Below are 27669 nucleotides of genomic sequence, written 5' to 3'. Positions count from 1 at the left end.
CATTTCCTGTCAAAGTAGATGCTATTTTTTTTGCTGACAGCATGCACAGTCATATGTACATGCTCTTATCTCAACACAACACCACGTATGAGGATGCTGAAGGACGTGCCACTAATAAGTGGTGTGTAGCAGATCATTTTAATTTTTAACTGCAGCAGTGTGCAAGAACATCAAGGGCACAGCAATAACAAATGCTGATATAATCCACAGGGTGACAAATTCCTCACAGTTTCAACAAAGGTTTTTATCAGTGAGGACAATCACCTCACTGCTTTTTTCTTTCTTTCCAAGCACCAGTCCACCTGCATGCTTGTAGGCTTTTCATGACTTACTCATCAGTGATCTGGATTAGAAATATGACAGCTGAACGCTACTACATCATTACTATTCCATGACGTTTGGAGAGGCATTAAAGGGCAACATAGATATAATATGGTGGGGTGTTTAACAGTGACGCAAAATGCTGTTAAATATATTGAGTTAGGGGGCAGGACAATATATTTCACTTTCTAAATGACCTTATCTTGAATAATAGGACGTTGAGGCTCCATGTACACCAAGTATGATGCCTGATAGGGGAACACAAAGGCGAAAAGTGCCAGATAAAAGGGGTTTAAACCCATGTAAACAAACCTGTACCTTGCACATGTCTTCCCATTACTATATTGACTGTATGCCCACTAGCTACCTGCTAGGCAGTTGCTGAAGGTTAAGCTACCTTGAGGTGAACGCTGAGATTGTTGATTTTAACAATGTGACTCAACTACACAACTGGTTCAACCCGACTTAGCAAGTGTCTGGAGGATTAGCAGCTCGCGTGGTGCTAGCACACTTAGCTGGGTAGCCACGTCTCAGGTCCTGTGAGGGTTACCAACTCAAAAACGCACAGTGACAGTCAACGGAGGGACGTGTTAAATTACAGGACACCCTTCATCTATGTGCGGCAAGCATAAACTCATTAAAGTGAGGTTTTTGTGGGTGCTAGCTAACGCCTGTGACAGCTTGATCCATTCGTCGTCGCTTTATTTCCACTCCCTGTCTGCTAGCGTTAACCTTAACTCATCACTGACCTGGAGAGATGCTTCAGGATCTGCTTCTTGATGAGCCCCGCCATGGTTGCGCAAATCCGATATCCGAGCCTCCGCCGCCGGGTGTCACAGCTAGCTGGCTAGCCAAACCGCTAGCTTTTCCCACTCGAGGTTTAAACTCACGGCTCACAGCCTGATCCCTTCGCCCGCGTTCATGTTAGCGGTGTTCCCGCTTTATTCTCTGGGAGACGAGGGGCGAGATGGGCGGAGAGACGGCATTTCGGACGTCCGAGTGACAGACAAGCTCGGAGACAAAGCATATCGCGTTAGGCCATTTCACGCAAATATACCGACAGAGGTCTGAAACGGTCCGGATCACTGCAATACCTCACACCGTACACCTGGACGGAGAGGCGTCTGCTGTCACGGCGTCTGGGCGGGGACTAATGCGGGGTTCATAGTCTGCTAGGAAATTCCCATTACCCACAGCCGGGTAAGTGCCAGTGTTACAAGTGGTAACGTTTTACAGTATATAAAAATGTCTTCTTTATGATTTTATCATTTCATCTAAAATGGGGCTTGCTAAACTATATTAAAAGTATATGCTGATCAAGCCAACACTTCAGTCTCGATTAATAAACGTTTTGGACGTACTTTCATTGTCATATCTACATGTTCTAAAAATGTAACTTACTTTATTCTGAAAATCTATTTTACGATGGTTTTTATAAAACAAACAAGTCTCATCTTTTAATTTCGTTTTTATTCTGTTTTTTTCTTTCAGGATTTTTAAAGGCATGATCTATTTTAAGGAAGATGTAATTTCAATTCATGTCTTTAAAATTAAAAATTAATTTTAATGAAAGTGATTTATCCATTTATTTATTTATTCAATTTCCTTCTTTTTTTTTTCAATTAACGTCGAAGATATAAATGAAGACATTTATCAAATTACTTTAAAAAAAAAGTTTAAAAACTTTTTAAATGAAATGAAGATTTTCGTGATAAATTAATCTTTTCCTCATTTTGCATAATTTATACCACGTAACATCTGTCAACTGATTGAATTTAGCTATTTATATTCATATTTAAAAGACAGCTACAAAACTTTTCAACCAGCTATACAGGCACTATTGGGTCCTCTGGATGACGAAATATCATTGTCACTATTATTAACTTTCTTTCTTTTTTAACTTCATAATTAAAAACGTCAGACCATTAAACAGCATTGCTTTGTAGTAGAAGTAGAGGATTGAAAGTGCCGAACTGGCCTGGCTGCAGTCCACAGCTTTAAATAACTGAAAACATTTAAGCATCACGAAACAAAACATAAAATGCAAAAAGAAGACAATGCCAATGCAAAAGGTAACACTGTGACTTATTTTAACTCTCTTAATAGTCTAAACTTGTTGCACATTTGAGTTTAATACACAATTATTATTCAGTACATTTTGAAGGAACAAATCAAGGTGTGAATTGGATCACTTATAAGCTCTCTCTCTGGAATAAAACAGGGCAGTAACTCATTCCACTTTTTAAGTTTATAGTTTTTTTCCACATATACATGCTAACATTTTTATCATCTTCTGACTTAGTATTTCCATTTTCCTTCCTTTTATTGGCAATTCTGTTGTACTTTTCTATATGCAAAATTGTTATGTTGCACATCTCTGCTGAATAAAACATTTAGGGAAACATAGACAGTTGCATTTAATTTAATTTAATTTAATTTAATTTAATTTAATTTAATACGAACGTCAATAATTTCATCAGTGTTCTGCACATGCAATGCTCTCATGTATAGAACAATGCTTGTTCTGGTTTTGACTTTAAACGCTCTCTTAGCGACATCTAGTGTTCAAACCGAGAATGTGACCATTTCGTCGTTTTTTACGTCTTTTTTTAAGAAAGGGGGCAGAAAATTACTAATATTCTGTCTCAGAACGTTTTCGTTATGTGGTTTAAAGAACAAAATCCAGAAATAAAATAAAAGTCTATCAGTAAAGATGCAGATTAGAAAGCCCTAAAGAATAAAATGACAACATTATTAAAATATATACCATGAATGAGTACTTAACGATGCCACAAAGATCACTAAGACCACTGAACTGTTGGTGATTTATTCACCTTTATAATGCGTTTACTGACTTTGACATTTGCACACGGACACTGTGACTTTTCTGATGTCTCTTCTCTGCGCGAACGTGTACAGTACGTGATTTGCTGCCGTGCCAAAACTTCAGCTGCCACGTATGAAAGGAGGAGCAAACTGGAAGGGAAGAAAGTGCCCCTCCCTGCGCTGCGCTGCTTCACTGAGCTGTGTGCAGAAAGTTTGCATCAGCAGAAAGAAAGAAGAAAAAAAAAACAGCATTAAGGGAAATTTGTAAGAATAATAGAGACAAAAGTGTGTGGATGGCACACCTTCACGTTATTAAAAAGTCACAGTTTTTCTGCAAATGATGAGAGTATGACACACCTATATAAATCTGTCTTTATGCGATTATCACACGTGATGCAAAGATAAAAACATGCCTAATATAAAAATCTACTATAAGTGCAGCAGCCCACTAATCATTCATTGCTTCCTAGTGTTTTATGTCACCGGACAAGACCCATTCAGAGCCTGGAGTTGGGCATGGGACAACCCCCATCCGCATACCTCAGCGCAAAAGCCCCCCGGGGAAAGACACGAAGCGCTCACTGATACGCTGCTGGTCCAGTCAGTGGGACTGGACTGAAAAGCCTCTCCATCCACGACTGCAAAACTAGCAGCCCTCTCTCACACACACGTCTCAAAGCTCCCGCTAACCATGACTGCGAAAAAGCCAAAGAATAGCGACAAGAGCGCCGCATCCAGCCAAGAAGATGCGCCGAAGAAAACCCAAAAGAGCAGCCACAACGGAGCGAGTGCCCCCGGACCTCAGGGGTCGCCACGGCCAGGCAGCTGCCTGAGTCTTCTTGTGACCACGGTGTTTTATGTGGCGTTAATAGGTGCTGCAGGGTTCGCTGCTTTTCACGTACAGCAAGCGCTGGATGAAATCCGCCAGACGAGCGCAAAACACGAGGAGAGCGCACGGCAAAGCGCAGAACTGAGCGGCAAAGTGGAAAGTGTCGTTCAACAGGTAGGTAGGAAAGAATACGAATCAATGGATAGAACTTCTAAACGTCACTTTTCTTTTATCCAGGTATTTTCCAGAACTCTAAAAGGAAGCATCACCTTATAATAAACGCGTATGCACTTATATAGACGTGGATAATGTGGTTTTACTTCATGTACTCTAGGAGTCTGTGTTTGTGAGCTCTAAAATGTGAGTGGGTAATAAAATTTCAGACCCACTCAATAATACGTCATCTACAGTATTATGAATTTCTTTATCGCGGGTTTCTTTGAATGAGAACAAGTCGTTTCTGATTGCAAAGCTGGACAGGGCAGATTATGGATTTACAAGGTCAGTCATTAATGCAGAGATTCAGCTTTCTCTTGCTTCACAAAGAACATGAGGTGGCAATATCTTTTCCCGAACTCAGCCCTGCTAAAAAATTCAAATTCATATCTAGGCTGTTAAAGTGGAGACTGAGACTCCGTTAAAGGCTTGTTTCATATATCATTTCTTCTTGTGCTTGATCTGAATGATACCAAAAAGAGAGAGGAGACAGGATTCATCTCAGGCACATAAAAGCAGCCCACTGCAAACCTTCTGTTTGCTAGGATTGATAAATCAGAAGCAAACTGTGTAAAAAGGATGTGTGGCCTTTAGAAGCAAGGGACTGCACTGAGCCCCAGTATAAGATTATCTTACACTGTGAAGCTCTGATACAGTTCAAGGAATAACAATACTGAGAAACTGAAAAATTCCTGCACCATCTTTTCAACCTTGTAGAGATTTCATTTTTATACTTTGAATTTGAGCTTCATTTGCACTGCTGTAGACTGTGAAATCTAACAACATCTAAATGCGAGAAAAGAGTGTATGAGTAAAATTTGTCTTTGTGTTTCCAATGTTCTTTGTAAAGGTGGAGTCTCTGAGGGGTGTTGTGGACGGGCTGGAGTCATCTCTGGGGATCACACGGGTGGAGATGGAGGGGGCCATCAGTCGAATGAAGAGAGCCGAGGTGGAGACGAGGAGAGTGGAGGAGGCCCTTCAGAGGCTCCAGAATGATCTACTCAGGGACCTTTCAGAGGGTATCAATGACGTGAAGGAGGCTCGAGAGAAAGACTTCTCCTCTCTGGAGAAGACTATTGAGGAGCGCTTAGCTGAGGCCAGCCAGTCCATTAAAGCCAGCGTTGCAGAGTTCACTGAAGCTCAGAGTGAGGCGCAGAGCCAGCTGGCTGATCTTAAAGCCCGTCTGGGTGACATCGAAGACCCCGCTCTCATCAAACAAGAGCTGTCGGCCATTGTTGATGCTGTAGCTGAAATTAAAACAGCCAAAGATGCAGCTGACTCGTCAGGCGATTCCCTCAGACAGCAGATCAGTGCAGTGAGGGAAGAGCTCCAGACTCGCAACCGAGAGGTGGCCTCAGTGTCTCAGGAAATTGAGACACTGAGGAAAGTAATGCAAGACACCACGGCGAATCTGAGGGAGTCTCTGTCTTCAACCGAGGCTTCGCTTCAGGCTCTGAAGGACAAGGCTGTGATGCTAGAGAGTGGCATGGAGCAGTTTGCCGATGCTGTTCGTAATGTGGACGAGCAAGTGAATGAAGCAGCTACTCAGGCCCTGCTGAGAACTGATGACCTTGCAGCCAGAGTCAAAGCATCGGAGGAGAACGTAGTTTCAATGTCTGCCTCAGTGTCAGACATCAACTCCAAAGTACAATCACTGTTTGACAAGCATGATGCACATGAGAGCAGTCTGGCTGCACAGGGGAAAGCTGTGGAGGACATTAAAACTAATTTGGAGCAAGAACTGGAGGCAGTGAAGAGCAGTTTGGAGGATCTCCAGTCTAGTATAGCTGCTCTAGAAGGAGACAAGACAGAGTTACCTTCAGCAGACTCCAGCCTGGGTGAGCAGGTGGAGGACCTGGAGAGGAGGCTCGCTGCTTTGGAGGACAACAGCAGCAGGATGAAGCCCGAGCAGCTGGAGAACTTAAGAGACATGGTAGCTGGTTTGGAAGGCAAAGCAGCCAAGCTAGAAGGCCACGATCAGGCTATCGCTGCCCTGCAGGAAGCCCTGCAGAAGACCACAGAGTCACTGGCAGGCCTGTCTGAACAGCCCGACATCACGGAGGAGTAGTTAGCAATGTCCCATCGGGATGTCAAAACATGCAACAACAGGGTCAATAATGAATCCAAATGGGTGACAAGCTTTTCCTAGTTTTAAAAAGAAAGGTTTTTCAGAGTTGATGGTTGATGCCATGAAGTTGCACACTAGAAAAGAACAAACATGAGGACAGTTAGAGCAGGAGTGAGAGGGGCAGAGACGGACTGCTGATCTGTGAATCCACACTCATTCTGCACTGTACTTTTCTATTATTATTTTTTTCAAACTCACCGTTTTTGTGCCAGTTGGCTGTTTTTTAATCTTTCTAGTGGATCAATGAGCTCATTTTGAGCACCCCGTTTTTATTCACTTTGTTTTTTTGTTTTTTAAGAATTAAAAAAAAACCTTGTTAACTCAAAATTGTGAAGAATTATTTCTGGGTGTGAACTACGTGATAAAATGATTTCTTACTTTGGTTCATTACATCATGGGTGATGTATTGACAGGAAGGGCGGGAATGAAAAAATAAGAGACGTGATTTACCCAGTGGCTGATGGGGAGAGGGGAAAAATCGTAATCCGTCTTCGCTACATTATTTATAACGTCAGCATCGTGTTATTAATAATATGTGACAAGGCTGTGGAGTCCAGGCAACGATTTTTCACCTCTTAATGAATAAATACCAGATGCTGAACTCTTTATACAAGTGAAAAATAGTTTTGCCTCTTTACCAAGTGTTCCATAGGAAGGCGCTTCCTTCAGCAACAGCTAAAGCTGTGGTTGGGTGACCACTTCACTGGAATACTTCAAAGCTATCTGTTTTGGTTTAAGGCATTTGGACATCAATAAACTATTTAAGTAATCTAGAGAGTACATCAGGAAACACTCATGTACTGCATATCTCTGTAGCACTTTAATGGTAAAGGTAAGACGATTTAGGACAAATGTGTTAAGTAAAAGCTGTAAGAAGAACTGATGCGTGGGGAGTGATGTCAGTAAGATATTACTGACATCACTCTGAGCACAGTGTAAACACGGGGAACATGAAAACAGGCAGCACAGCCGTTTTCAATGTTCCAAACATTAAAAAAAGGGTCATGGACTACCAAACTAATCAGACACAACATTAAAACCATTGGCACTGAAAGATCATCGCTTTATAAAATCTGTTTAAGTTGGAAAACCTTTTTTTCTGGCATTCATAAGACACACTAGTAGTGCAGTACTCACACCAAATTCTTGTACATTGGGATATCTGCATCACTTATACTACTACAGAATAAGCCATGAAAGTGGTTGATTAACAGTTCAATCCTTTCCTTATTTACTGGCTTTGCATCATGTCAATTAGGGTAGCTAATCCACTTAAACCCGATGTTGGTGGGTTAAAGGGAAAAAGAAAGGGATCTAAAATGGCTTATTTCAAAGGATGAACCGAGGGGGTGTGAAGCAAGTCCAAAATCATAATATAGCACTTTGACTCTTAAAAGGTAGCTTCAACACTGGAAAACAATGAAAGAGCATGCTTAAACATGAACGCAAGTGGAGAAATATAATGGCACCATAAAAAAGGTAGAAAGAAGAGGATTAAAAACTGCAGTAATTATTAGTTAATTGACAGTTAAAACTATAAAGAGGAAGCGCAATAAATGAATAGAGAAGAATGACACAGCTTCTAAGGCCTCCGATTTCCACAGAACTTTAACCGATCGAGCATCTGTGAGATAAACCGAACAAGCACCCTGCAGGTCACTGGAGCCAGGGGTCCCACTGAGGTCCTTTGTCCAGCTTTGACAAGTCAGAGCTTTTCTGGTTTGAAGAGGGGGATCCAAACAATATGTGGCAGGTGGTTTTATTGTCGTGGCTACTTGCAATCGGTGACAGGGCTGGTCAGAACCAATAACTGGAGCTATAACTCAGTAATTCACATTTACCCTGGAGACACGAGAGAGATTCTGCAGAGCTCTGCTGGAACGCGAATAGGCACATTCCTCAAAATGTCAAGCTACTGTATTGCTGTATCCCCTAAAGCTAGTATTATGTGGCCCATACTGAATATCAGGGAGATTATAGAAGGAGGAGGAGAAGCCATCGCACATGGCATGAAACCCGATGGAAATGTATGAGAGAATTGTGCAGGTAAAAAAGAGAGTTGTGTAAGTGAAACTTCTTCTGGGGGGCAAAACCAGCAAACTTTTCATGCAGTTGTATTTGTTTTACTGGGGATTCTTGACTTGGTAAGTAATGAAACTGACACATTTAGATGGAGCCAGGCAAAGAAAAACAATAAAGCGATCAAATCTTCATCCTCGAGGTCCAGATCATATTACGCCATTTAGAAAAGCTGACAGCCTCAGATCATAGTGATTGCTTCAAGGGTGTTCAGATGCTCACATTTGTTTTATTCGTAATAAAAAACAGATTTATTTCAGTATTTGTTCTTGTTCTAAAACAGCAGTATGACAGGTAATCGGGTTAAATCGATGAATTGAAGCCAATGTCGGTTTGTTTTTCATGTTGGCTTGTGTATCTCTCCAATGTCTGTTATATCAGCTATCTCGTTGACCTGTTTACTTGTGACGCTCAAATCTCCCTCGACTGCAGTGAGGTTGCTTAATGTCTGTCGAAGCTCAGCGATCTCTCTCTCTCTTTCCATGAGATCTTTTGCTAATCGTCCTATCCGAAGAGTCAGGTCTGACAACTGGGGCTCAAACGCGCCAAAGTCTCTCCTAATATTAGCCACCTTTGGTTTAAGGTCGCTGGCAAAGGTCACCGTTCTTATCACGCGGGCCCGGCCGCTCTCTAGCTCCACCAAGCGCTCCGAGATCTGCTCGTCGGCGCTGGCGAGTTCAGGGATGCGTCTGCGGAGCTGCTCTATGGCCTGAGAATTGCGTTCAGATGCGGATCGGAGGTTGGAAACTCGATCGATGCTGCTGGCCAGCACATCCCCGATGCGTTTCACCATGCTGTGCTCCACCCGAGCAGCCTCGTCTTCAAGCTCGCCCACCTGAGTCAGCAGAGACTCCACCTCAGAGTGCAGGCCATCCATCCTGCGCACATCAGTCCTCACTGACGACACCTAGATGGCCATAGGGAAAAAAGAAATGTTTGAAACAGCACTAAGAAAGCTTTTTTTGTAAGGGCTTTGCATTATTGCACAGCACTGTGTAAGTATTTAGTCTTTCGTTTTTATGTTATCTGTAAAAAAGCAAAAAGAATCTTTTGCAGAGGTGAACATGCTTTTTTGTTGCAAATTTGGGTATCAACTGAACCAAATAAATACGCGGCCGTACTGCTGATACCAATACTGCTACTTTTAACCTATAAAGGGACGCGAAATATAGCAGAGTGTGTTATTGTTTATGAGAGAAATTATCATCAACCTGCAATTTCCGAAGAGATTTTAATGATCACTAAATCACATTTTTACTTTCCACAATAAATAGTACAATAAAGCACCCCTATCAGCTTTTCATCTATTTTTAAACTTTTAGACCTTGAATGTAAATGTGGTGTAGCTGAGGTATAGTTTTTCACCCCTCCACCCCCAAAAAAGTATTTAACTGAATTCAGTGGGCTACATACTGAACGGCAATATCGATTGCTCTAGTATTAATCAGATACCGATACCAGAGTTGCTATCAATATGATTAGTCTCTACCCACATACACTTGCACTCTAGAAAAAGAAAAGGCGCGACATCAATAACATCATCAATAACCTTGCTGGTAAAGTCCTTTGTGATGGTCGATGTCCGTGCTTCGATCTGACCCACAGCTTCTCTCAGTGAAGTCAAGCTGCTCTGAAGCTGAGCCCTCTTCTCAGTCAAGCCAGTAGCCCACTCCTTCAGCCGAGCTACATCCTGCTCCAAACCCTCCAGCTGAGACTTCAGAGCCCCACGCTGACCCCCGAGACTCTCTAGCATCAGCTGGACGCTCTCACACTGAAACAGGTGGTACAGGACATGTTTTTTCCCCAATGGAAAAAAAAAACAAAACAAACACCTCAGGACAGAAGACGATTCACTGAGAGGAAAAAACAAATCAGACATTGTTCTGTAAAAACAAAAAAAGATTGTTTTATTAAATAAGCTTAGTGACACAACAGGTGACACAAGAACAAGATGGAAACGTGACATTCAAATATGTGGATTGTCTTGATATTTGCAAAGCTTCTTCTGTTTAAAATCTAATCTAACACTTAGAAATTTTATTGACCCTGTTCATTATTGCTTGTTTCCAACTGATCAGGGGATCTTTTGCTGTTTAAACAACAAAAACGTGCAAAGAAAATGGTCAACAATGACGACCTTGCATCAAAGGTGGTGATATGAAACTGCTTTGTTCTCAATCAAAACTTTAAAACCTAAAACATATCCAGTTTACATTTGAATAAAATAGAGAAAAACAGAGAAGACTGAACAAAGACTGGCACATTTAATGCTTTAAAACTGTATCAGTGCATATGGATACCTTGAGAGTAGTCGGGCATATTTAATAAAATGGTGCACAAAGGTAAATGTATCCGACTTCTGTAATACAGTGCAGTGTTTTAATGAGCTCGTGTTGACATCAGGCTAGTTTTCTGACATTAAAGTGAGGTACAAAGTTTACAGAGATACTACTAAACTCAACTTAAGGGGTTTACAGCCTACAGTTAAACAGGACATTCCTACTCATTTTTCCTAGTGGACAAAAAAACAACAACAATGACATCATTCTGTGAGGTCATCAAGAAAAGGCTCGGTCAATTTATCCTCTTCATCTTTCTCCCACTCTTCCTCCTCCTCATTCCATTCCACTTCCTCCAGAGCGTCAGAGTTCATTTGGCTGTCAACCCCACTTTCCCTCAACACCATGGTGAGTTCACGGACCGCCTCTTTAACCACAGACAACTCATTTTTCATCTTCATGATGCTGTTTTGAGCCTGCAGGGTGTCCAGCTCCTGTCTGATCTCGAGGATTTCATTTGTTGCTTTCAGCATGCTGTCCTCGGTGCCGAACACCTGCAAGGTCACCTCCTCCAGCCTCTTCTCCATCCCGCTCAGATCTCCACCCAGTTTGAGGATGGAGCGCACTGCCTCTTCTACCTCCGGCAGATGCTCTTCGCAGGCCCTCGCACGGGGAATGTGCTCCTGGAGCTGAGAGCTTAGCTCGGCCTCCCTCTTGTTCAGGATGCCGATCTGCTCCTCCAGCTTGTGGATCTGCTTGGTGTTCCAATCCAGCTGATCCTGCGCTCGCTTGACGTCGTCCTCCTCTGTGCGCTCCAGAGCTCGGGCGTTCCTCTTTGTGCTGTCCTTGAGCTCCTCCAGCCTCTCCGCCAGTGAACGGATTCTCCGCTCGGCTTCATTCACCCGCTCTGTGGCTCCTGCATGAGTGTCCCTGGACTCGGCCTTGAGTGAGGTGAGATCGGTGGTGACGGCTGCCAGACTCTCTTGCCACGTCTCGGTCACGTTGAGGAAGTGGGCGTTGACCTTCTCCAGATCACGGGAGGCAGAGCTTTCATCAGCCTGTATTGTCGTGACAGCAGCATGGAGGGTGGAGATGTCCTGCTGGAGTTTTGTCACCAGGGAGATGGTGGAGAGCGCATCCTGTAGGTCATCCTCAGAGGCGGCAAGCTGCAGCCGCAACACAAAACAGGAGTGCTGTTTCTGTGGGAGCTCTATCTGCAGTATTCATATAATACACAAAGTGGTGCAGTGATAACTCAACTTTAAAAGAATGAAATTCATGAAGATAGTTTTTTTTCTCCCTTTCTTTAACTTAAAGGTACTTTTTGTAATTATCCCTGTAGTTATCTAAATCTTTCAACACCAGGGGGCAGTATTTGACATTGGGTGTACTTCCATGTTTTCAGAAGTGCCCATAATTGTAAATAACAATGCACCCCTAATGACTTGCTTTGGTAAATAAAGGCTTGCTGCACCATCTTGTGGTTCAAATCAGTATCACATGAGAATACAGGTCCTGGTTCAAATTCAGGTGACATCTTTTAAACAAAGAAAAATCAAAGCAGTTGTTTCTGCTCTACCTGTCATTGACTTTGGGTAATATTGGAAGGTTTTAAGGTGTTTTTAAAACATAGGAATTTACAAAAGGTATAGAAGCATCCCTTCTGACTTGATGCTTAAAGTTAGTTGCATATGTTTGAGGTGAGTAAAAAACCCCAGAATGTCCCAAGAAATGCAAAGACTAAGCAAGTTTAATTCTGCAAAAAATGTAACCATAGTTTTCCCCTCCCTTGAGGTTAAACAAAATATATATAAAATAAATAAAATATAATAAGAAGACACTTTTTCTTTGCTAAACTTAAATTCAAATGGGCTGAAATGCAATAATCTCAAATGGAATTTAGGTGAACAGACACATTGGATTTTATGTGTCCAGATTTTGGAATATTTGTCTCACAGCTTTCCTTAAGCAACCCAATACAACACAATCATTGTTAAGTTTATTTGTTTTGCCCAAAGAACTAAATTCTATGTTGAAATAAAGAACATCTGGTAGCCATAGAGTCCAGTTAAAAACAAGGTAGCGTTTTATAATACAGTGTGTGGTTAAAAAGCAGTTCCGCTCAAATAAAATCTATTTTATCCAAAGTATTAATAATTGCCTACAAATACCTACTAGATACAGTAGAATAAGGGGCAACAGTTCACGTTTTTACAGGAGCCAATAAATAATTACACTGTAACTAATTTTCAGAAATGCATAACTTCCTTAAACCTTAAAATTACTTAAAACTAAGTTATTATTTCCTGTAAAATATCTGAAGTGCTGTCCTACTTAAACGTACCTACACATAGTACTTACAGTATAATAACTTCTTCTAATTACATCTTCTCTAAAATACATGTTAACATACAAGCTATAAACTACTTAAAATTACTTATGGGCTATTTAAAATTACTTGGGCGCAACTTAAAATGACATAAAACGGAATGATTTCTTCTTTCCTGTGAAATACCTGGAGTTAGCACTACTTAAAAGTAGTTACGCTGATACTTAGAGTATAATTATTTCTTCTTGCCTAAAAACATATTATTATTACACCCTTATCCTACTGTATCTAGCAGTAAATATTTATAGATACATAATTACATCGTAATTTCATGTAAAATACACTTAAAATCGATTTAATTCTAGGGGAATTACACTCTTTATCGTCGGGCTAAATATTTAAAGATCGCTAAGTATTTGACATTCACACCCATCAAAATTTGCAGATTCATGGTCCAAACACGTTGAGGATCTGCTCCACAGTCAATCAAACGTACCTTTTTGGAAACTCTGACAATCTCCTCCTCCATGTCGAACAGACTGGAAGTTTTTCCGTGTAGAGATCTGTATTTTTCCTCAATCTGGGAAAACTTCTCATTCTGCTGCAGCACCAACCTGAAAGTCAGAAAACCTTCAGAGAGAAGTCCTCTGTAGTTCTGAAGAAAGCGTTAATACTAATATGTGGACTTACCAGCTCAGAGCCCCGCAAGCTGCGAGCGACAACAAGCACATTACACTTCTAATGTCCAGGCCCGAGGACGTTTTGTTCGCTCCTGTCTCGTCTCCTGCTTCAGTCTTCACTTTCTGCGTTTCTTCTTTCCCGTTTGAGCCTTCTGATGGTTCATCGCTTTGCTTCTGTGCCTGCGTCTTCCTCCTCTGCTTTAGTTCAGTAGGCATTTTAGCGCAGTAATAAACCGCTGGTTATCTTTTTATAGCCTATTTAGAGAGTTAAACGGGCTTACCAGAGTTTGTTACCTTGCACAGAAAAACAAGACTCCTGTTTTAGAGAGAAGTTCATAATGTAGAAATCAACTTCAAAAACGCAAAAAATAACGGACTGAGTGTGCGTGTGTTGGCGCTTTAAAAGGACTTTTTCTTTACCCCTGTTCCTTGGAAAAATGCGACCTTCAAGGGGTGCTTCGTAAGCTCGTAAATATTAATACTGTAATGTTTAACTAGTTAAAAGCACCAACGCTTTTAGTTGTTTAAATGCTATAAACACAATTAAAGAGAAACATTTTACTCCAGTAACTGATTATTTGTTCGTGATGAAACCTTTAAATTAAGCAACTTTTCGCCAGGTTTAGCAGTGTTGTTTGATTTTGCATCAAATTTCCGACAATGACCGCACGACTATCAACGCAACAACCGGCCACGTAAGCGGTTGCCAGAATTTGCTCTGAAATTGGCCAAAGTGGATTAATGTCTGCAGAAGTAGATCAACATTTGATAGACTGTCCGATGTGGAAGAGAACTTTACTGATATAATTTTAAATTTTCACTGATTATTTAAGATATTTATCAAAAACACGAGATCACGTTTCAGCTTTTTAAAGCGAGAACTGCTGCTTTTATCTGGTTTATACTATTGACTTTTAACGAAGTGATATTTGCCCAATAAAAACACGCAAAGGTCTTGAGCCACCCTTTAGTCTTATATTTTTATAGAGAAAAATTGGAAATGAATGCATCAATTGCATGAAACACTGAAATTTACAAAAGATACGGAAGTACAGTAGGTAAGGGAAAATTGAGTGGGTGGGACAACAGAAGGGCCAGATGCATCTCTCAGGTCCTCCAGTTTTTTTTAGGGCACACTACTCACCCTGATGATAAAGGTTTTCTGCCAATAGCTCTTTGAGAATCATCTTGTTAATGCAAAAATATTTTATGCCTGTAAAACTGTGCTGTCATTGGCATTTTCAAAGATTCAGGCTGGGTTCTTGGATGTTTAAGAGTTTTGCACAGTACTGTGAATAAGAGGTCTTAAAAAGAAAAAACAAATCCCACTTAAATCTAAAAAAAAAAAAAAAAAAAAAAAGTTTGCAGGCACACGGACCACAGACACATTTACACAAATAATGAAGACAGTAAAAGTTTAAGCACAAACCATTTATTTGGCATATTCCCAAAAGTCGTACTTACATTTTGAGTGTCAAAAATGGTCAAAATCTATCTGTAAGTTTTTTCATTAATGAAAAACCCCTATACAAGATTGTATGTAGCAGTTCACAGCGGACTAGAGTTTTAATAAACAAGTTTCTTAATCCATCTCATATTCAGGATGTGTTGACATATTTATTTTGAGGGCTACAAGGGCCATGCAGCTTATACAAGCTCCTACATGTAACAATATAGAACGGCAGAGACACAATCTTACAAAACATATATGCCGACTTAGGGGCAAAAACTAGAGTGCAACCAAGCAAAAGCTGTTACACACAATTTCCAACACATGTGCAAAAGATACCTAGATTGAGACAACAAGAAGGTGTGTAAATCAAAGATCTCCGGACTAAGGCATTTACTGATGGGAATTAAAAAACAAAACCCAAAAAACAAAAATATATTTGACCATTTAAGAACCTCTTTAGTGTTTCATATTTGAACATGTCAAATCAAACTCCTGGGATGTTCCAGCTTCTCAGAAATTAGTCTGTACTATTATGACGGAGTCCGGGCTTTAATTAGTCCCTTTAACTTTGCACAATGATAAAGGACAGAAAAAAGGCAAAAGCGCAAGCTTTACTCTGAACAGATATCATATCTAACTCAAGCACTGCCTGTAGTTCTACTGTGTTTAGAAACAATAGCATATATAAAGTTAAAACCTTTTATGATGGCAGTTAAAGTAACAGAAAAAAATAACTGATGGTTTTAAAGGGATCATTCACATTGTTCTTTTAAAGTGGAAACGAGGCCTGAAAGCTACATAAAAGGTCTCAGCACATCAAGAAATCCTTCAAGTTTTATAGAGGCGATCCAAGGGCCATACTAAGTGTACAATTTAGAGATTTACCAAGATGATTAGGCATTTATTTCAAGAACATTAAAAAAAAAAAAACAATAATCTAACAAAAATTACTTCTTAAAATGATGACTGAATTCTTCATAGCATCTAATTCTATGCAACTGGAGCTTTTACGAAGCTCATTTGTTGTTTTAAAGAAATATTTATATCTTATAATAATTGTTTTTTTTTACTCCTTAAAACTTTGACATATCACATTCCTTTTTTATAAGCATTTCTGCATGACTTCCAAAAAACAACAACAACAACAACAACAACAAATTGCGACTCACAGGATAATGACACTTATGTGCTAGTGACGCATCAGTTTACATAACTTACAGTACTCTTACTAAAAGTATATCTGTTGCCCCAAGGCCTCTGTTTTAAATCAGCTTTTGGTCCTGCCTTTGGAAGAGCAAATGTAAGTGCACTTTGGGGACAGAAAGGACACTTTCAACCCTGCATGAAGGGGCACAAAAAAAACAAAAAGCACAAAAACAACACTACAAAGTACACGTGATGAGTGAGTTACTGAATTAAGTACTTACGGAGGTAAAGGAATCAAACGGATAGCCCTCCTAGCTCCTCAGACTGCTACATACAGCATTTCTATATATGTAAAACCCCGAAGCTCAAAGCAAACTTAACATAATGCAGGCTGAATATTCTTCATAGCTGTATATACACAAATATCTTCCTTCAAGGTGTTTGCAGGGGGAAAATAATTCCACCGAAAAATATTGTGCTCTGCTCATCTTTATTTGATCCCAAAGACTACGACTATGTATATACATCATCTAATAAAAAACTAGATATAGATATACAATATACAAGTACATTCTGCAGACTTGCTCATAGCATTGATTTATATTTTCCTCCCAACTCTCCCACGATGAGCACCCACTAGAAATGTCATCTAACTGGCAAACAGAAGATACCTATGGACGGTGAATCCGACATGTTCACTTAGGAACTGTAGTGATCCTGAAAAAAGGAAATTAAAAAAGCACCATGAGAAGTCGTCATTATTGATGAACTTCTATCATACGCTGGAATATATCTGACTGACCTGAATTGAGCTAACTACGCCGCTGGCCATGACTGAAAGTTTTCCTGCAACTGAGCGCACTCCATGTTTGAGCTGCGACATGTCGGGAGCACTGGGGAGTACGTTGCTCAGACGGTACGAACTCGCTGTGGACACGAGGCAAAAAGTCAAGCAGACAGAGAGACAAAAAGCTCGAGGACTCGTGGAGAAGCCACTCGCATGTACAGTCATGTGAAAAAGACAGTTTTCAGGAGACTCTCTGCAGTCCTGTGTAAAACAAAGTACAGTAGCCTGCTGAGCACATTTAGCAGCAATAACTTGAAGCAATCATTTCCTGTATGATCTTACAAGTCTCTCACATTGTTGTGGAGAAATTTTGGCCTGCTCGTTAAAGCAATGCTGTGATATGATCATTGTCCTGCTGCATGACCCAGTTTTGTTTAAGATTCATCTCTTGGACAGATGGCCTCTCATTCGACTCTACAATACTTTGGTATACAGAGGAATTCATGGGGGTCTGTGACTGCAAGCCCCCCCAAACAAACATCCCTACTTTGGGTTTTATCTGTATGAAGGACATTGTTCCAGAAGTCTCGTGGTTTGTTCAGATGCAACTTTGCAATCCTAAACTGGCAATCCTTCCAAACAAACTATACTTGTTCAGTCATGACCATTAACATTTAACATGCCAACATGCTGAGGCCTGTAGAGTCAGAAACAGAGAAACTAAAAAAATAAAATAAAATGCTACAAATGGTCTGACCTTCTAGTGACTTCCACTCCTGATAAGATCAGTAATTATATTGAATGTTTTCCACTTGTGAATAATTGTCCTCACTGTAGAATGAGCGACTTCAGATTGTTTGAAAATGGCCTTATAACCCTTCGTAGATTGATTGGCAGCAACAATTGCTTCTTTAAGATCATTGCTGATATCTTTCACCCCGAATGCTCCAGAACAGGAAAACAAAACGTCTGCTGTCACAGAGGTGTTCACACTTGCTCAAAATCAATTACTCAAATGCCTTTGATTAGCAGCACCTGGAGGCTACTTACCTTCTTAATGCCTGTGGAAGCAGTAAGTGTGTATTTAATGTTTTCAGTCTTGTGAAACCTGCTTTTTCACATGATCATATGAAAGAATTTACGGTATTTAGATTTCCTCTGAGGTACAAGGGTTGAGACCAGTTCGACCAGTATGCACAGTTGGTATGGTTAATCACTCTGGAGCTAGTGCAAAACTTCAGTGTATGTGAGATAAATTACTCACAATTTCAACACAGCTTCACAATAAACTCAAAAGTCAGACTTCTTTTCATAATTTCAGGGGCATAATATTTTATATTACAACCTGTATCACAGTTCAATACTTATTATGTAATTATTCTAGCAGAGATTCAAGGGTCATCAGACAGGTGGAAAACCTCCATTCCACCTAAAATTCCACCCAACAGTGTAACACCAAGTAGGAGAGGCCAAGATTGTCTTCTCAATGTGACCACCACCTAACTAAGCCTGGAACAAGCATCCAACATGTGCAGTTTCTCTCTTATGATACAGTTTTAGCAACCGGCATTAATCAGTGACCCAAAGTCCCCAATAAAATTAAGAACACAGCTGAATTTGTGGCGCGTTTGTCTACTTATTACTGACAAAATGACCTGGAGTTTGGAAGATGTATCAGAAAAGCACACAGTTAACAGGTTGTTAAATCCAACTTTAAAGAATCACACAAGTCGGCATCTTATTAAAAACAAACAAACAATCATACTAAGATGTTCCTCCGAGCGGCTCAACATACAAGCGCTAAGAAAAGAAGAGACAGTCATGTCTTACCAGTCTGCTTCTTTGGATCATCAAATAGATCGGCTGAACTTATGGATGCACTCGCAGAAAATCTCTCCAGTCGGGTTTTGGCTTCATACTGAACAACAGAAAATTTTGAAAATTTCAACCAAGTTTTATGTTTGACCATTTAAGAACCTCTATTTAAATTAAAGACCTTCAGGAACTAATGTTCAGGCTTATCTCAAGTTCCAAGGAACAAATACAGACAGTTTTTAAATGTGATTTCCCAGTCTAGTATTCACCAAATGAAATCAAAGGAAAAGCACGGTTTAGAATGTGTGTCCACGTTGTGCTTGTATACCTCAGAGTTGTCTTGTTTTCCAAAGTACATATCAGACGAGATGGCTTTTACATCATCTCCAAACTTTTTCCGAGCTTCTCCCGTGTCTGAGAGCGCTGCTGTTTCTGGTTTCCTTCTGGTTGTGGGCCTGATAACAGTTACCAACAGAAAAAAATAATAATATGACAACAGGAAGAAGTACTTTAAGCACAAATCGTGTATTTTAAAAGAACACGCTGAATTAAATTACACCAAACATATTTAAGACTGAAGAGTCTTACCTTTGTGTAAAAAGTATCTTAAGCTACAATTAAAAAACACTGATGACCACCAACACTACACCTCAGCCAGCTAGCAGACGCACTTATGCTATCATGTGTTGAAAGTTCTACTTTGCCTTCTTCTCGAGTTATTGCATGTCACCCATCAGCCTTTTGCGGCTGAGGTGTAAAAAATTTCTTTCTGTAAATTAGTAATTTTATTTGATAAAATAGAATAAATCTGATTATTTTATTTGATAACATAATCAGATTTATTCTAGAAAGCCCTTATCTTAATTTGCTGTTAATTTTGATTGTTGTATTTAACTAAAATTTGCTTTGAATCATTAAACCTAACCATAAAAACATGTAGAAAGCTTCAGTTTTGTGTTTAAACAACTAACCTGTCATCAAATGAAGTTATAGTGGAGGACAAGAAAAAGTCTGGCTCTGGTTTCTTGCTCTCTTTCATCCAGCCTCTTCCATCATCTCCATCGCCCCACCGTGAAGAGAAACTGTCTGAGGTTTCACTTTGGTCCTCAAAGCGAGTTAGAACCCTGAAGAAAGAAGCCAACAAGAACAATATAAGGTGGAACAAAAAGAGAGATAATGGACTTTACTAGTACGCTGACACTAAGATACCCAAATTTACACAGTCAGCACATTGTTTAGCATGCAAATGTTAGATTTATAGACTCCCATTCATCATGCTACAGTGTCAGGGAAGTGCTCACAGATCCCACATTAATCCTGTAACTTGAAAATGACTCTGAACATAAAGAAATATTAGAAACAGAAAGAACAAAGAGCTCTGCAACACATAGTTCAATATCAACACAGTCTGAATTGAAAGAATGAACTTTGCCAAGTTGTTCATTCGTCTATAACTGATATATTTGAGTGCAAGAGCACCAAGAAGAATTACTCCTATTTAAAAAGGCTATGGATGTTCACAACAAATGCTACTTCAGGTTTCCCCAACTGTTAATCATTAAGAGCTACTACATTTTTCACACACCATATATATTTTTGTACCATACTCAGTTTTATTTATGATCATTTAGAATATTATATGTTTTAATCAAACTGCATCAGTAATTTTTTTAAGAAAAAACAAACATCTATCTGACCTATCACATCGACCCTCTGCATGTCCTCCTTCACTACATCTGTAAACCTCTTTTTTGATCTTCCTCTTTTTCTTCCTGCCTGGCAACTCCATAGTCAGCACCCTTTGTCCAATATACCCACATGTCCAAATCATCTGAGCATTGCCTCTCTGACTTTATCTCCAAACTTTTCAAACTGAACTGTCCCTGTGATGTACTCATTTCTAATCGTGTCCACCCTGCTCACTCCCAATGAAGACCTTGACATCTTCAGCTTGGCTTTTTGTCAGTGCCAACATCTCCAAACCACACATCAAAGTAGGTCTCACTATCATTTGGTAAACATTCCCTTTCACACTTGGTGTCACAAATCATTACTGAGACATATCTCCATCCACTCCACCCTGCCTGCACTCTCTTCTTCACCTCTCTTAGCCACTGTCCGCTACTTTGGATAGTCAACTCCAACTATTAAACTCATCTACCTTCACTACTGATATTTTTTACAGCTTTACTGTTATACCCGTCTCTGTCTCACTCAAAAGGAAAAAAACCCTGTAATATTATTAACACAGTATCAAGATTTCATTTTGTTTATATATTATCAACATCAACTTTATCTGACCTAGAGCTGAAGGACCCTTCATCGTCATCTTCATCAATAAATCGCCGTCCTTTGGTGGTCTTTGCTCCAATTGGATTGTCCTGCTGGATGGTGTGCATGTCTGACATCACAGAGTGAGAAACTCCACTACAGAGAAGAGCCAAGAAAGAGTAAAAATGACAGTGAGACACATTAAAATGGAGAAAAAAGAAAAAAAAAAAATCTTAAATCTACTAGAGGTTTGTCCCCCCTCACTCCCAATTTGTCTTACCTCCTCATGCCCAGACCCATGCCCAGTCTCTCAGCCTGTTCCTTCTTTTTCCCCTCTAGTCCTTTCAGCTTCTGCTCTTCGATTTTCCTCTGCTGCTCAAAATCTTTGTAGGCCAGCCGCATGGATGGAGCACTGAGAAGAAAAAAAGTAGGTAAGCTCAGAGATGGAAACAGACGAGCCAAATGTGGTGCATAGCTTAAGTAATATACATGATTTAGCCCCTTTCTCCTGAGGTAAAGAGAAGAAAGAGCCATGGATTTCATCTTGCCATAGAGGACACAAAGTTACATTCGCTTTCCGATTAAGTGATTACAACAAGAAAGATGGAATGAAAAAGAAATAAAAAGCTATGGGTATTCTTACATGGACTCCTCAGTTGTAACGTTCTTCTTGGCACCAGCAAAGCTCTCTTTCTCTCTGATTTTGTCAGCAGCCTGCGCCTTCTTCTCGAGCTCCGAGAAGCTCTGGCTGCTAACCTTCTGAGCGCCCAGACCGCCCTTCTTTGAGGCCAGCTGCACACAAACATACACATTACAATGATGTACCAAATAAAACAGATAACGGAGCTGGGGTAGAAGCTTGTATTCTGAGATAACATTCAGAATCTCCAAGATTAAAAACATATTTTAAAAGAGGAAAATTCAGAAAACAAAAAACAACCTCTCATAATACTATACTATAACCTCTTATAAATGGGTCCATGAGGCAGCAGGGCAGTGCAAACTGCAGGGACATGTGGAATGGGACCCCAATTCATTATTTAAAACAAACGTGTAAAGATAATTTATTTTATTGGCAGTAAATGGTGCCTACTGTTGTTGTGATTCACCTTATTTACCTGTTCTTGTGTCTCCTCAGGTCAATCATGTGATGTGTGTGTATGCAGTGACTACTGCTGCACTGCCTAACTTGGGTGTAAATGTGGCCCCCCCTATGTGGCTGTGGTGTGTAGTACGATCAGGTTGACCCGAGCTTGTAAAGTAAGACAACGTGACTGGCTTTCTATTTGTCTTAAAATTTATCTCAGACACTACTTGAATTTTTTGTCTGAATATTACCCTCCTCCCTTAAGTAATAGTTTTATTGTACTTATTATGACACCAATATAAAACTTTATACATACTGTTTTCTTGGCACCTGCTGGCTTCTTCTTAAGAAGAGAAGAGGGCTCTGAGAAAACAACAGACAGAGTGAAGTCAATATTTAGACAGACTTTTACGGGCATTTAGGTAGAGTTAACTAAACATGCACAGTATTGACTCAAACCTGGGTTTGCTTTTGGTGAAACACTGAGCATTTCCACATTGGGACCCTCCTCTGAGTTACCTGAAGATAAACATGTGATGAGCCACAAAACTATTTTAATATAAAACTGCAGTGAGTCAGTATAAATCAGATTATTAAGCAATGACACAAAGATACCATTACGGTCTTCATCTTTTTCTGGCTCTGAAAGCTTCTCTGATGCGGAGGGGCTCAGACTCATTTTGGCCATGTTCAGATTTTCAGGAACAGCCTGGCCAGGAAACAGACACACGTAGTGAAATTAATAATCGCTGTGTCAGGCTGTGCAGCATATCTGTGGAAAGTTCTGGACTAAATCCCAATTGAAGAAACCACACACTTATACCTGTGTATGCAGACTGAAGAAATCCACCTGCTTGTCGCCTGGGGATGTTGGAGACAGAGGAGCCTGACTGTCCAGCCACAGCTGTGGAGAACAAGAGCCGTAAAATGATTCAATTATATGAGCGTTTATTATAAGTGTGATAAGCATATGGGTAATACCCAGGAAGCCAGTGTTTAATAAATTTAATCTCTCAGCCCCAGGTTGGTTTCTCCCCGCCCCCCTTGACGAGAAACGTGGAGGTGTTTTCAGACTGTAACCCAGCCTGTCAGTGTTACCTCAGTGCCATGGCGTCTGGTTGCTTGTGTGGCTAAAGTCTTTATCTTCTCTCTGTACAGCTGTGCAGCCCGGCTGTTGTACTTGGCATTGGCGGCATTGGCTCTGCAGCCATGTTGACTGAAAAATGCAATCTGACACCGAGAGGTCAAATAAGAAACAGGAAAGCAAACAGGTAGAATCACGCTTGTGTCACACACTGCTGGAGTTTTAACCTGATGATAGTGTGCTGATATTTTACTCACTGCGCTGGTGTTGCCTCCAACTTGCATACATCTTAGCTGGAACCACGACCAATTAAAATCCAGCTCGGTGGACCTGTGTGGCACAACAGGATCAGGGTTTGAAGAATGTGTGTTTGAACAAAGAAAAACACCTGAGGTTACAGAACCCTATCCACTCCCATCTCCTTGCTTGAGCTGCCTTTGTTCCACTTATCCTTCACTGTATCTGAATCGTCTTTATTCTGTTTTATTTGTTTTGGATGCTTAAGTCATTTATTTTTATCCAAAATTACAATAAATCTCTAGAGATTGTTATGTCCAATTAATATACCGTATCCAGGATTACTGCTCGTAGTTTACACATTCGCCCAAAAAGTGAAAGATCCCTGGTTCAAGTCCAGGAGGAGAAATAAATCCCTTTGGGGTGGGGTCAGGAAGGGCATCCGGCATAAAAATCTGCCAAGTCAAACATGTGAAGCTACCTGTTGTGGTGAATGATTGCAAAATAAGGAAGCAGCCTACAATAGCTTTACTATTACATTACACACTTTTAATGTAGTCATTTGAAATGACAGTTTATTTTTTTCTTCTTTTTTTTTAAATTGCTTATCTTTTTAAAAGTTTACTTTTATTACACAGGTAACACAATCCTATGCCTTAACAATAAGAACACCAGTCATGCTTAGTTACCCTACAAAGGCCTGTTTTTGGCTGAGAGTATACTTCTGAGCTGTTGAGTCCATATTGCACTACATCTTTGCAGTTTGGGTTATAAAAGGTAGAGGGAATTTGATCAAAACACTGTGCATATCTTACCTTCTTTTCATTTCTATGACTGCTGTTGTCTTGAATTTTTTAAAGGGTTTAATACTATCCTAACGAGCTGATATTTTTACGTCCTAATTTCTTATACTGCAAAAAAACAAAAACTTTTTATAAAACTCAATTTAATTAAAAAAAAATATTACAGCAACAGCAGAGTCAAGGCACTTTTGTTTGCAAAAACGGAAAAATAATCATTCACATCCACTTTCACTTCAAAGAGGTGGCTACAGCGAATCATCTGCCTCCATCTCACCCTATCCCAGGGATCCTCTTAAGTCACACCAACGCTCACCAACACCTTCTCCATTTTCTTCCTCTTTTCCTCCCATTGGGCAGCTTCATCTTCAGCATCCTTTGTTCAGCGCTGCATATCTTCATACTAGCTCAGCCTTGCCTCTCTAACTTTGTCTCCAAACTGCTCAGCCTGAGCCATCCCTCTGATGTACTCTTTTCTAGTCTTGCATGTCCTGGTAACTCCCAGTGAAAATCTGGAAGCTCTGTCCCCTGTCTTTTTGTTAATCCCAACATCTCCAAACCATACATCATAGCAGGTGTCAGTAACGCACTGCAAATCTTCTCAGAAAATTAAAAAATAATAATAATAATAATTCTCAGTGTTTAATCCTCAAACACAACCTTCCCATTGAACACACTTCTGAACTGTTGTTTACTCTTGATTTATTATTTTGTTAGAGGTGCTTGTGGCTCATGATGAAGAGGAGGTTGTCTGCAAACTGGCTCCTCTAGTCTGCATGTTGAAGTAAACTTGAACCCAAAGATCCCGATGCTTCTATTGGAGTGTGTGATGTTAGATAAAAAGCACTTATACATTTTCTACTGTATTTGAGAACTTTCTTACAACAAGCCCCATTCACACATTGACATGAGCACCAGTCCATTTACTTCCAACTCCAAGGAAAATATATAATTCCTGACTTACCTAATAAATGAAAGGTGCACTCCCAGAGACCTGTGAGTCCCAGAACAATCTATACAGACAAAAACCCCATAGGTGATGCTGGCCCAGCTGGGGTTCTTAGCTGCGCAGTCAAAGCAAACCTGAGGGACAGAGAGCAAGAATATATACAAACACACGAGATATTCATCATATTAACAAAAGAGACGGATCATTCTATAACTGGAGAAGACTATTTTTTTAAAATATAGATAATTTAAAGATATTTTATTTGATGTAAGTAATAAAAACAAATAATAAATTGATATGGCCAGTTCAGGCATCAAAGGTGCACTTTTTATTTGTTGCATACTATGCTTGATGCAACCTGGTAACCAATATGGCAGAAAAAAAAATGAGATTTTTAAAATAGTGTTTAATAAATTCTTGACTATTAAGTGAATGAACTCATATTGCATACTCAGTTTCAGATGAGAGTTAGTTTAATCACTTTAAACAACTTGACCCTGTACTACAAACTTTTACAAAAGCAACAGATTAAGCCCTTATGAATGAAAAAGCAACAACAAAGCATTTACGATCATTTTAGTAAAAATTATATGGTAACCTGGTTAAAATAAGAGTAACAAGATTGTACAAGTTAACGTGGCTGAAATATAGTACTTTTATTTGCAGTTATGACATAAATGTGACAAATACTCAGGACCACAGCAGTGTTGTTTAATAATATTTCATGATTTTAAAATGTTTATTTTATATGTATGTCAACAGGGTTGCAAATCATAGCTGTTATTAGTGTTTTCTCAGAAAAATATGCTATCTAGGGATAAATGTGGTCATATAAATAAAGGATACTTTGAACCTTTGGTAATATGAGTAATAGGGTTGTATTGGTTAGACTAATGCACTCAATGCACTTAACTAGCCAGAAAAAATTGAAAAAAAAAAATTAAAAAAAAATATGTCAGAGGACAGACCTTTGGTCTACCCATGGTGTTGGCACATGAACAACATGACATGTCATTTTACTGTTTTATCTCTTCCTTTCTAAGGCGAATTAGGTCGTACATGTGCTGTTGGACACAATTTACAGAGCATAATGTTCTTTAAAATATGCTGATGTTAACAAAATGTTTAAAAACACATGTGGATCTGGAAGAAGTGGATTTCTAAGCTGGAAATTTGTTTGTTATATTTAGACGTGTTTTATAAAATATTTCATAACCACTGTTTCAACAACTGGATTTACATTTTGTCTCAGGAGTATATTTGGTATTGTAGTATTTTATGCATGGATTCTTTTCAAATTAACGCAGTTGTAGAATGGTCCACGGGTGGAGGCCAAGAGCGTGAAGAGTGTCCGACTACACGAAGCAACAGCTGTGAGGATAAACAGGAGACTGTGCTACTGACTCAAACAGCTGTTGGTGAAGTGGCGTTAATTTCGCAATGAGATCAACAGATAATAGTTACAGCAGCGAGTCGCAAACACATCTTTGTCCCTGAAGATGTCTGTTCTGTCTTTTACATGACCCGAGTCGAGAAAAGGCCTTAGAAACGGAGCTTTAAACAAACACGGCTAATGTAAACTGTCAAAATGTAGCTAGCTAGCTGTCACCCCGTTTGCTAACGTCACGTCACGTCAGGTTACAATTTCTAAGTTTTGTGATATTTTGCTTCTGCACGTTTTAAAAACACGTTGTTGTTTTTTTAAACCCGACTTATTCTAAAGATGACACACGTCAGACAGCTGTTAAATTGGTCGCAAACTGAAGCCAGCTGTGGCGTTTCCCATAAAGTGCGACGTGTCAGATATTTAGTTCAGCGGACTTCCTTGTGCACCAGAATACACCCGTCTTTCTGGTATTTATTTAACTCTCACCTTATTCGTAGGGATGGAACGAAGTCGCTTGAAAATAACAGAAATGTCCTGCTTGCTGGGTTCTGCCATTTTTCTACCTGTTGGTGTCTGGCGGTTAAAGGAACAGCATCAAAAGCAGACCCGTGTTTTTCCCCTGAACTAAACCCGACACGTCAGTAAGAGAACACCATGGGCGGACGCTGATTGGCTGGAAATGATCCGTCGTCGTGTTATTGTCGCAAAGGCTTCTCGGCAATGTAGTTTTAGATCATATAAGCGATAGCTTACGTATCTTCGAATTTCATGCATTTCTGTGTGACCGCAGCCAAAACATTAAACACAACGCTGAACAATATAACTTTAATAACGTGTCTTGAAATAAGATACAATAACACTAAATAAAAAATACTAAAATATGATATAGTTCAATAAGATAAAAAAAAAATGCATGAAAAATGGATCATTTGAACCGAAAAAGAAATAAAGCTCAAATCAAATCTA

General features: G+C 39.8%; 4 protein-coding genes across 9 annotated transcripts in view; 1 reads left to right on the top strand and 3 right to left on the bottom strand.

Annotated features, from left to right (window-relative positions):
• The window catches only part of bltp3b (bridge-like lipid transfer protein family member 3B), a 31449-nt gene extending 29934 nt beyond the window's left edge, over positions 1-1515 (bottom strand). For all 4 annotated transcript variants that reach the window (XM_026146437.1, XM_026146434.1, XM_026146435.1 and 1 more), the window contains exon 1: positions 1071-1515. In XM_026146437.1, coding sequence (XP_026002222.1) covers positions 1071-1114 — 44 coding nt within the window. In that variant the 5' untranslated portion in view covers positions 1115-1515. The remainder of the gene's footprint in view (positions 1-1070) is intronic.
• A 2113-nt stretch (positions 1516-3628) lies between these two features.
• On the top strand, positions 3629-6637 carry ckap4 (cytoskeleton associated protein 4). Its single transcript, XM_026147167.1, has 2 exons — positions 3629-4150; positions 5043-6637. The coding sequence occupies exons 1-2, from the start codon at positions 3839-3841 to the stop codon at positions 6258-6260; spliced, it is 1530 nt and encodes a 509-aa protein (XP_026002952.1). The 5' UTR covers positions 3629-3838; the 3' UTR covers positions 6261-6637.
• A 1971-nt stretch (positions 6638-8608) lies between these two features.
• ikbip (IKBKB interacting protein) lies at positions 8609-14540 on the bottom strand. 3 transcript variants are annotated; one of them, XM_026148104.1, is made up of 4 exons: positions 13698-14540; positions 13504-13621; positions 9949-10170; positions 8609-9306 (listed from the first exon to the last, which is right to left on the bottom strand). In XM_026148104.1, exons 1-4 carry the CDS (start codon positions 13901-13903, stop codon positions 8740-8742), a joined length of 1113 nt encoding a protein of 370 aa, XP_026003889.1. In that variant the 5' UTR covers positions 13904-14540; the 3' UTR covers positions 8609-8739. The 3 variants fall into 3 exon arrangements, with proteins under 3 accessions (XP_026003889.1, XP_026003887.1, XP_026003888.1); XM_026148102.1 differs by lacking the exons at positions 8609-9306; positions 9949-10170 and adding an exon at positions 10281-11892 and having other exon boundaries at positions 13698-14524; XM_026148103.1 differs by lacking the exons at positions 8609-9306; positions 9949-10170 and adding an exon at positions 10281-11844 and having other exon boundaries at positions 13698-14521.
• Positions 14541-15279: 739 nt separating this feature from the next.
• On the bottom strand, positions 15280-27398 carry arfgap3 (ADP-ribosylation factor GTPase activating protein 3). Its single transcript, XM_026147263.1, has 16 exons — positions 27190-27398; positions 25332-25450; positions 23588-23660; positions 23345-23476; positions 23070-23150; positions 22862-22955; positions 22706-22765; positions 22563-22609; positions 21803-21951; positions 21440-21571; positions 21190-21315; positions 19860-20012; positions 19217-19343; positions 18904-18991; positions 17089-17213; positions 15280-17003 (listed from the first exon to the last, which is right to left on the bottom strand). The coding sequence occupies exons 1-16, from the start codon at positions 27256-27258 to the stop codon at positions 16986-16988; spliced, it is 1593 nt and encodes a 530-aa protein (XP_026003048.1). The 5' UTR covers positions 27259-27398; the 3' UTR covers positions 15280-16985.
• Between the last annotated feature and the right edge of the window lie 271 nt (positions 27399-27669).

This window comes from Astatotilapia calliptera, chromosome 17 (genome assembly GCF_900246225.1).
Source record: "Astatotilapia calliptera chromosome 17, fAstCal1.2, whole genome shotgun sequence".
NCBI classification, from domain to species: domain Eukaryota; kingdom Metazoa; phylum Chordata; class Actinopteri; order Cichliformes; family Cichlidae; genus Astatotilapia; species Astatotilapia calliptera.
The sequence above is the reverse complement of the archived record's forward strand: the minus strand, read 5'-3'. Positions and strand labels throughout refer to the sequence as shown.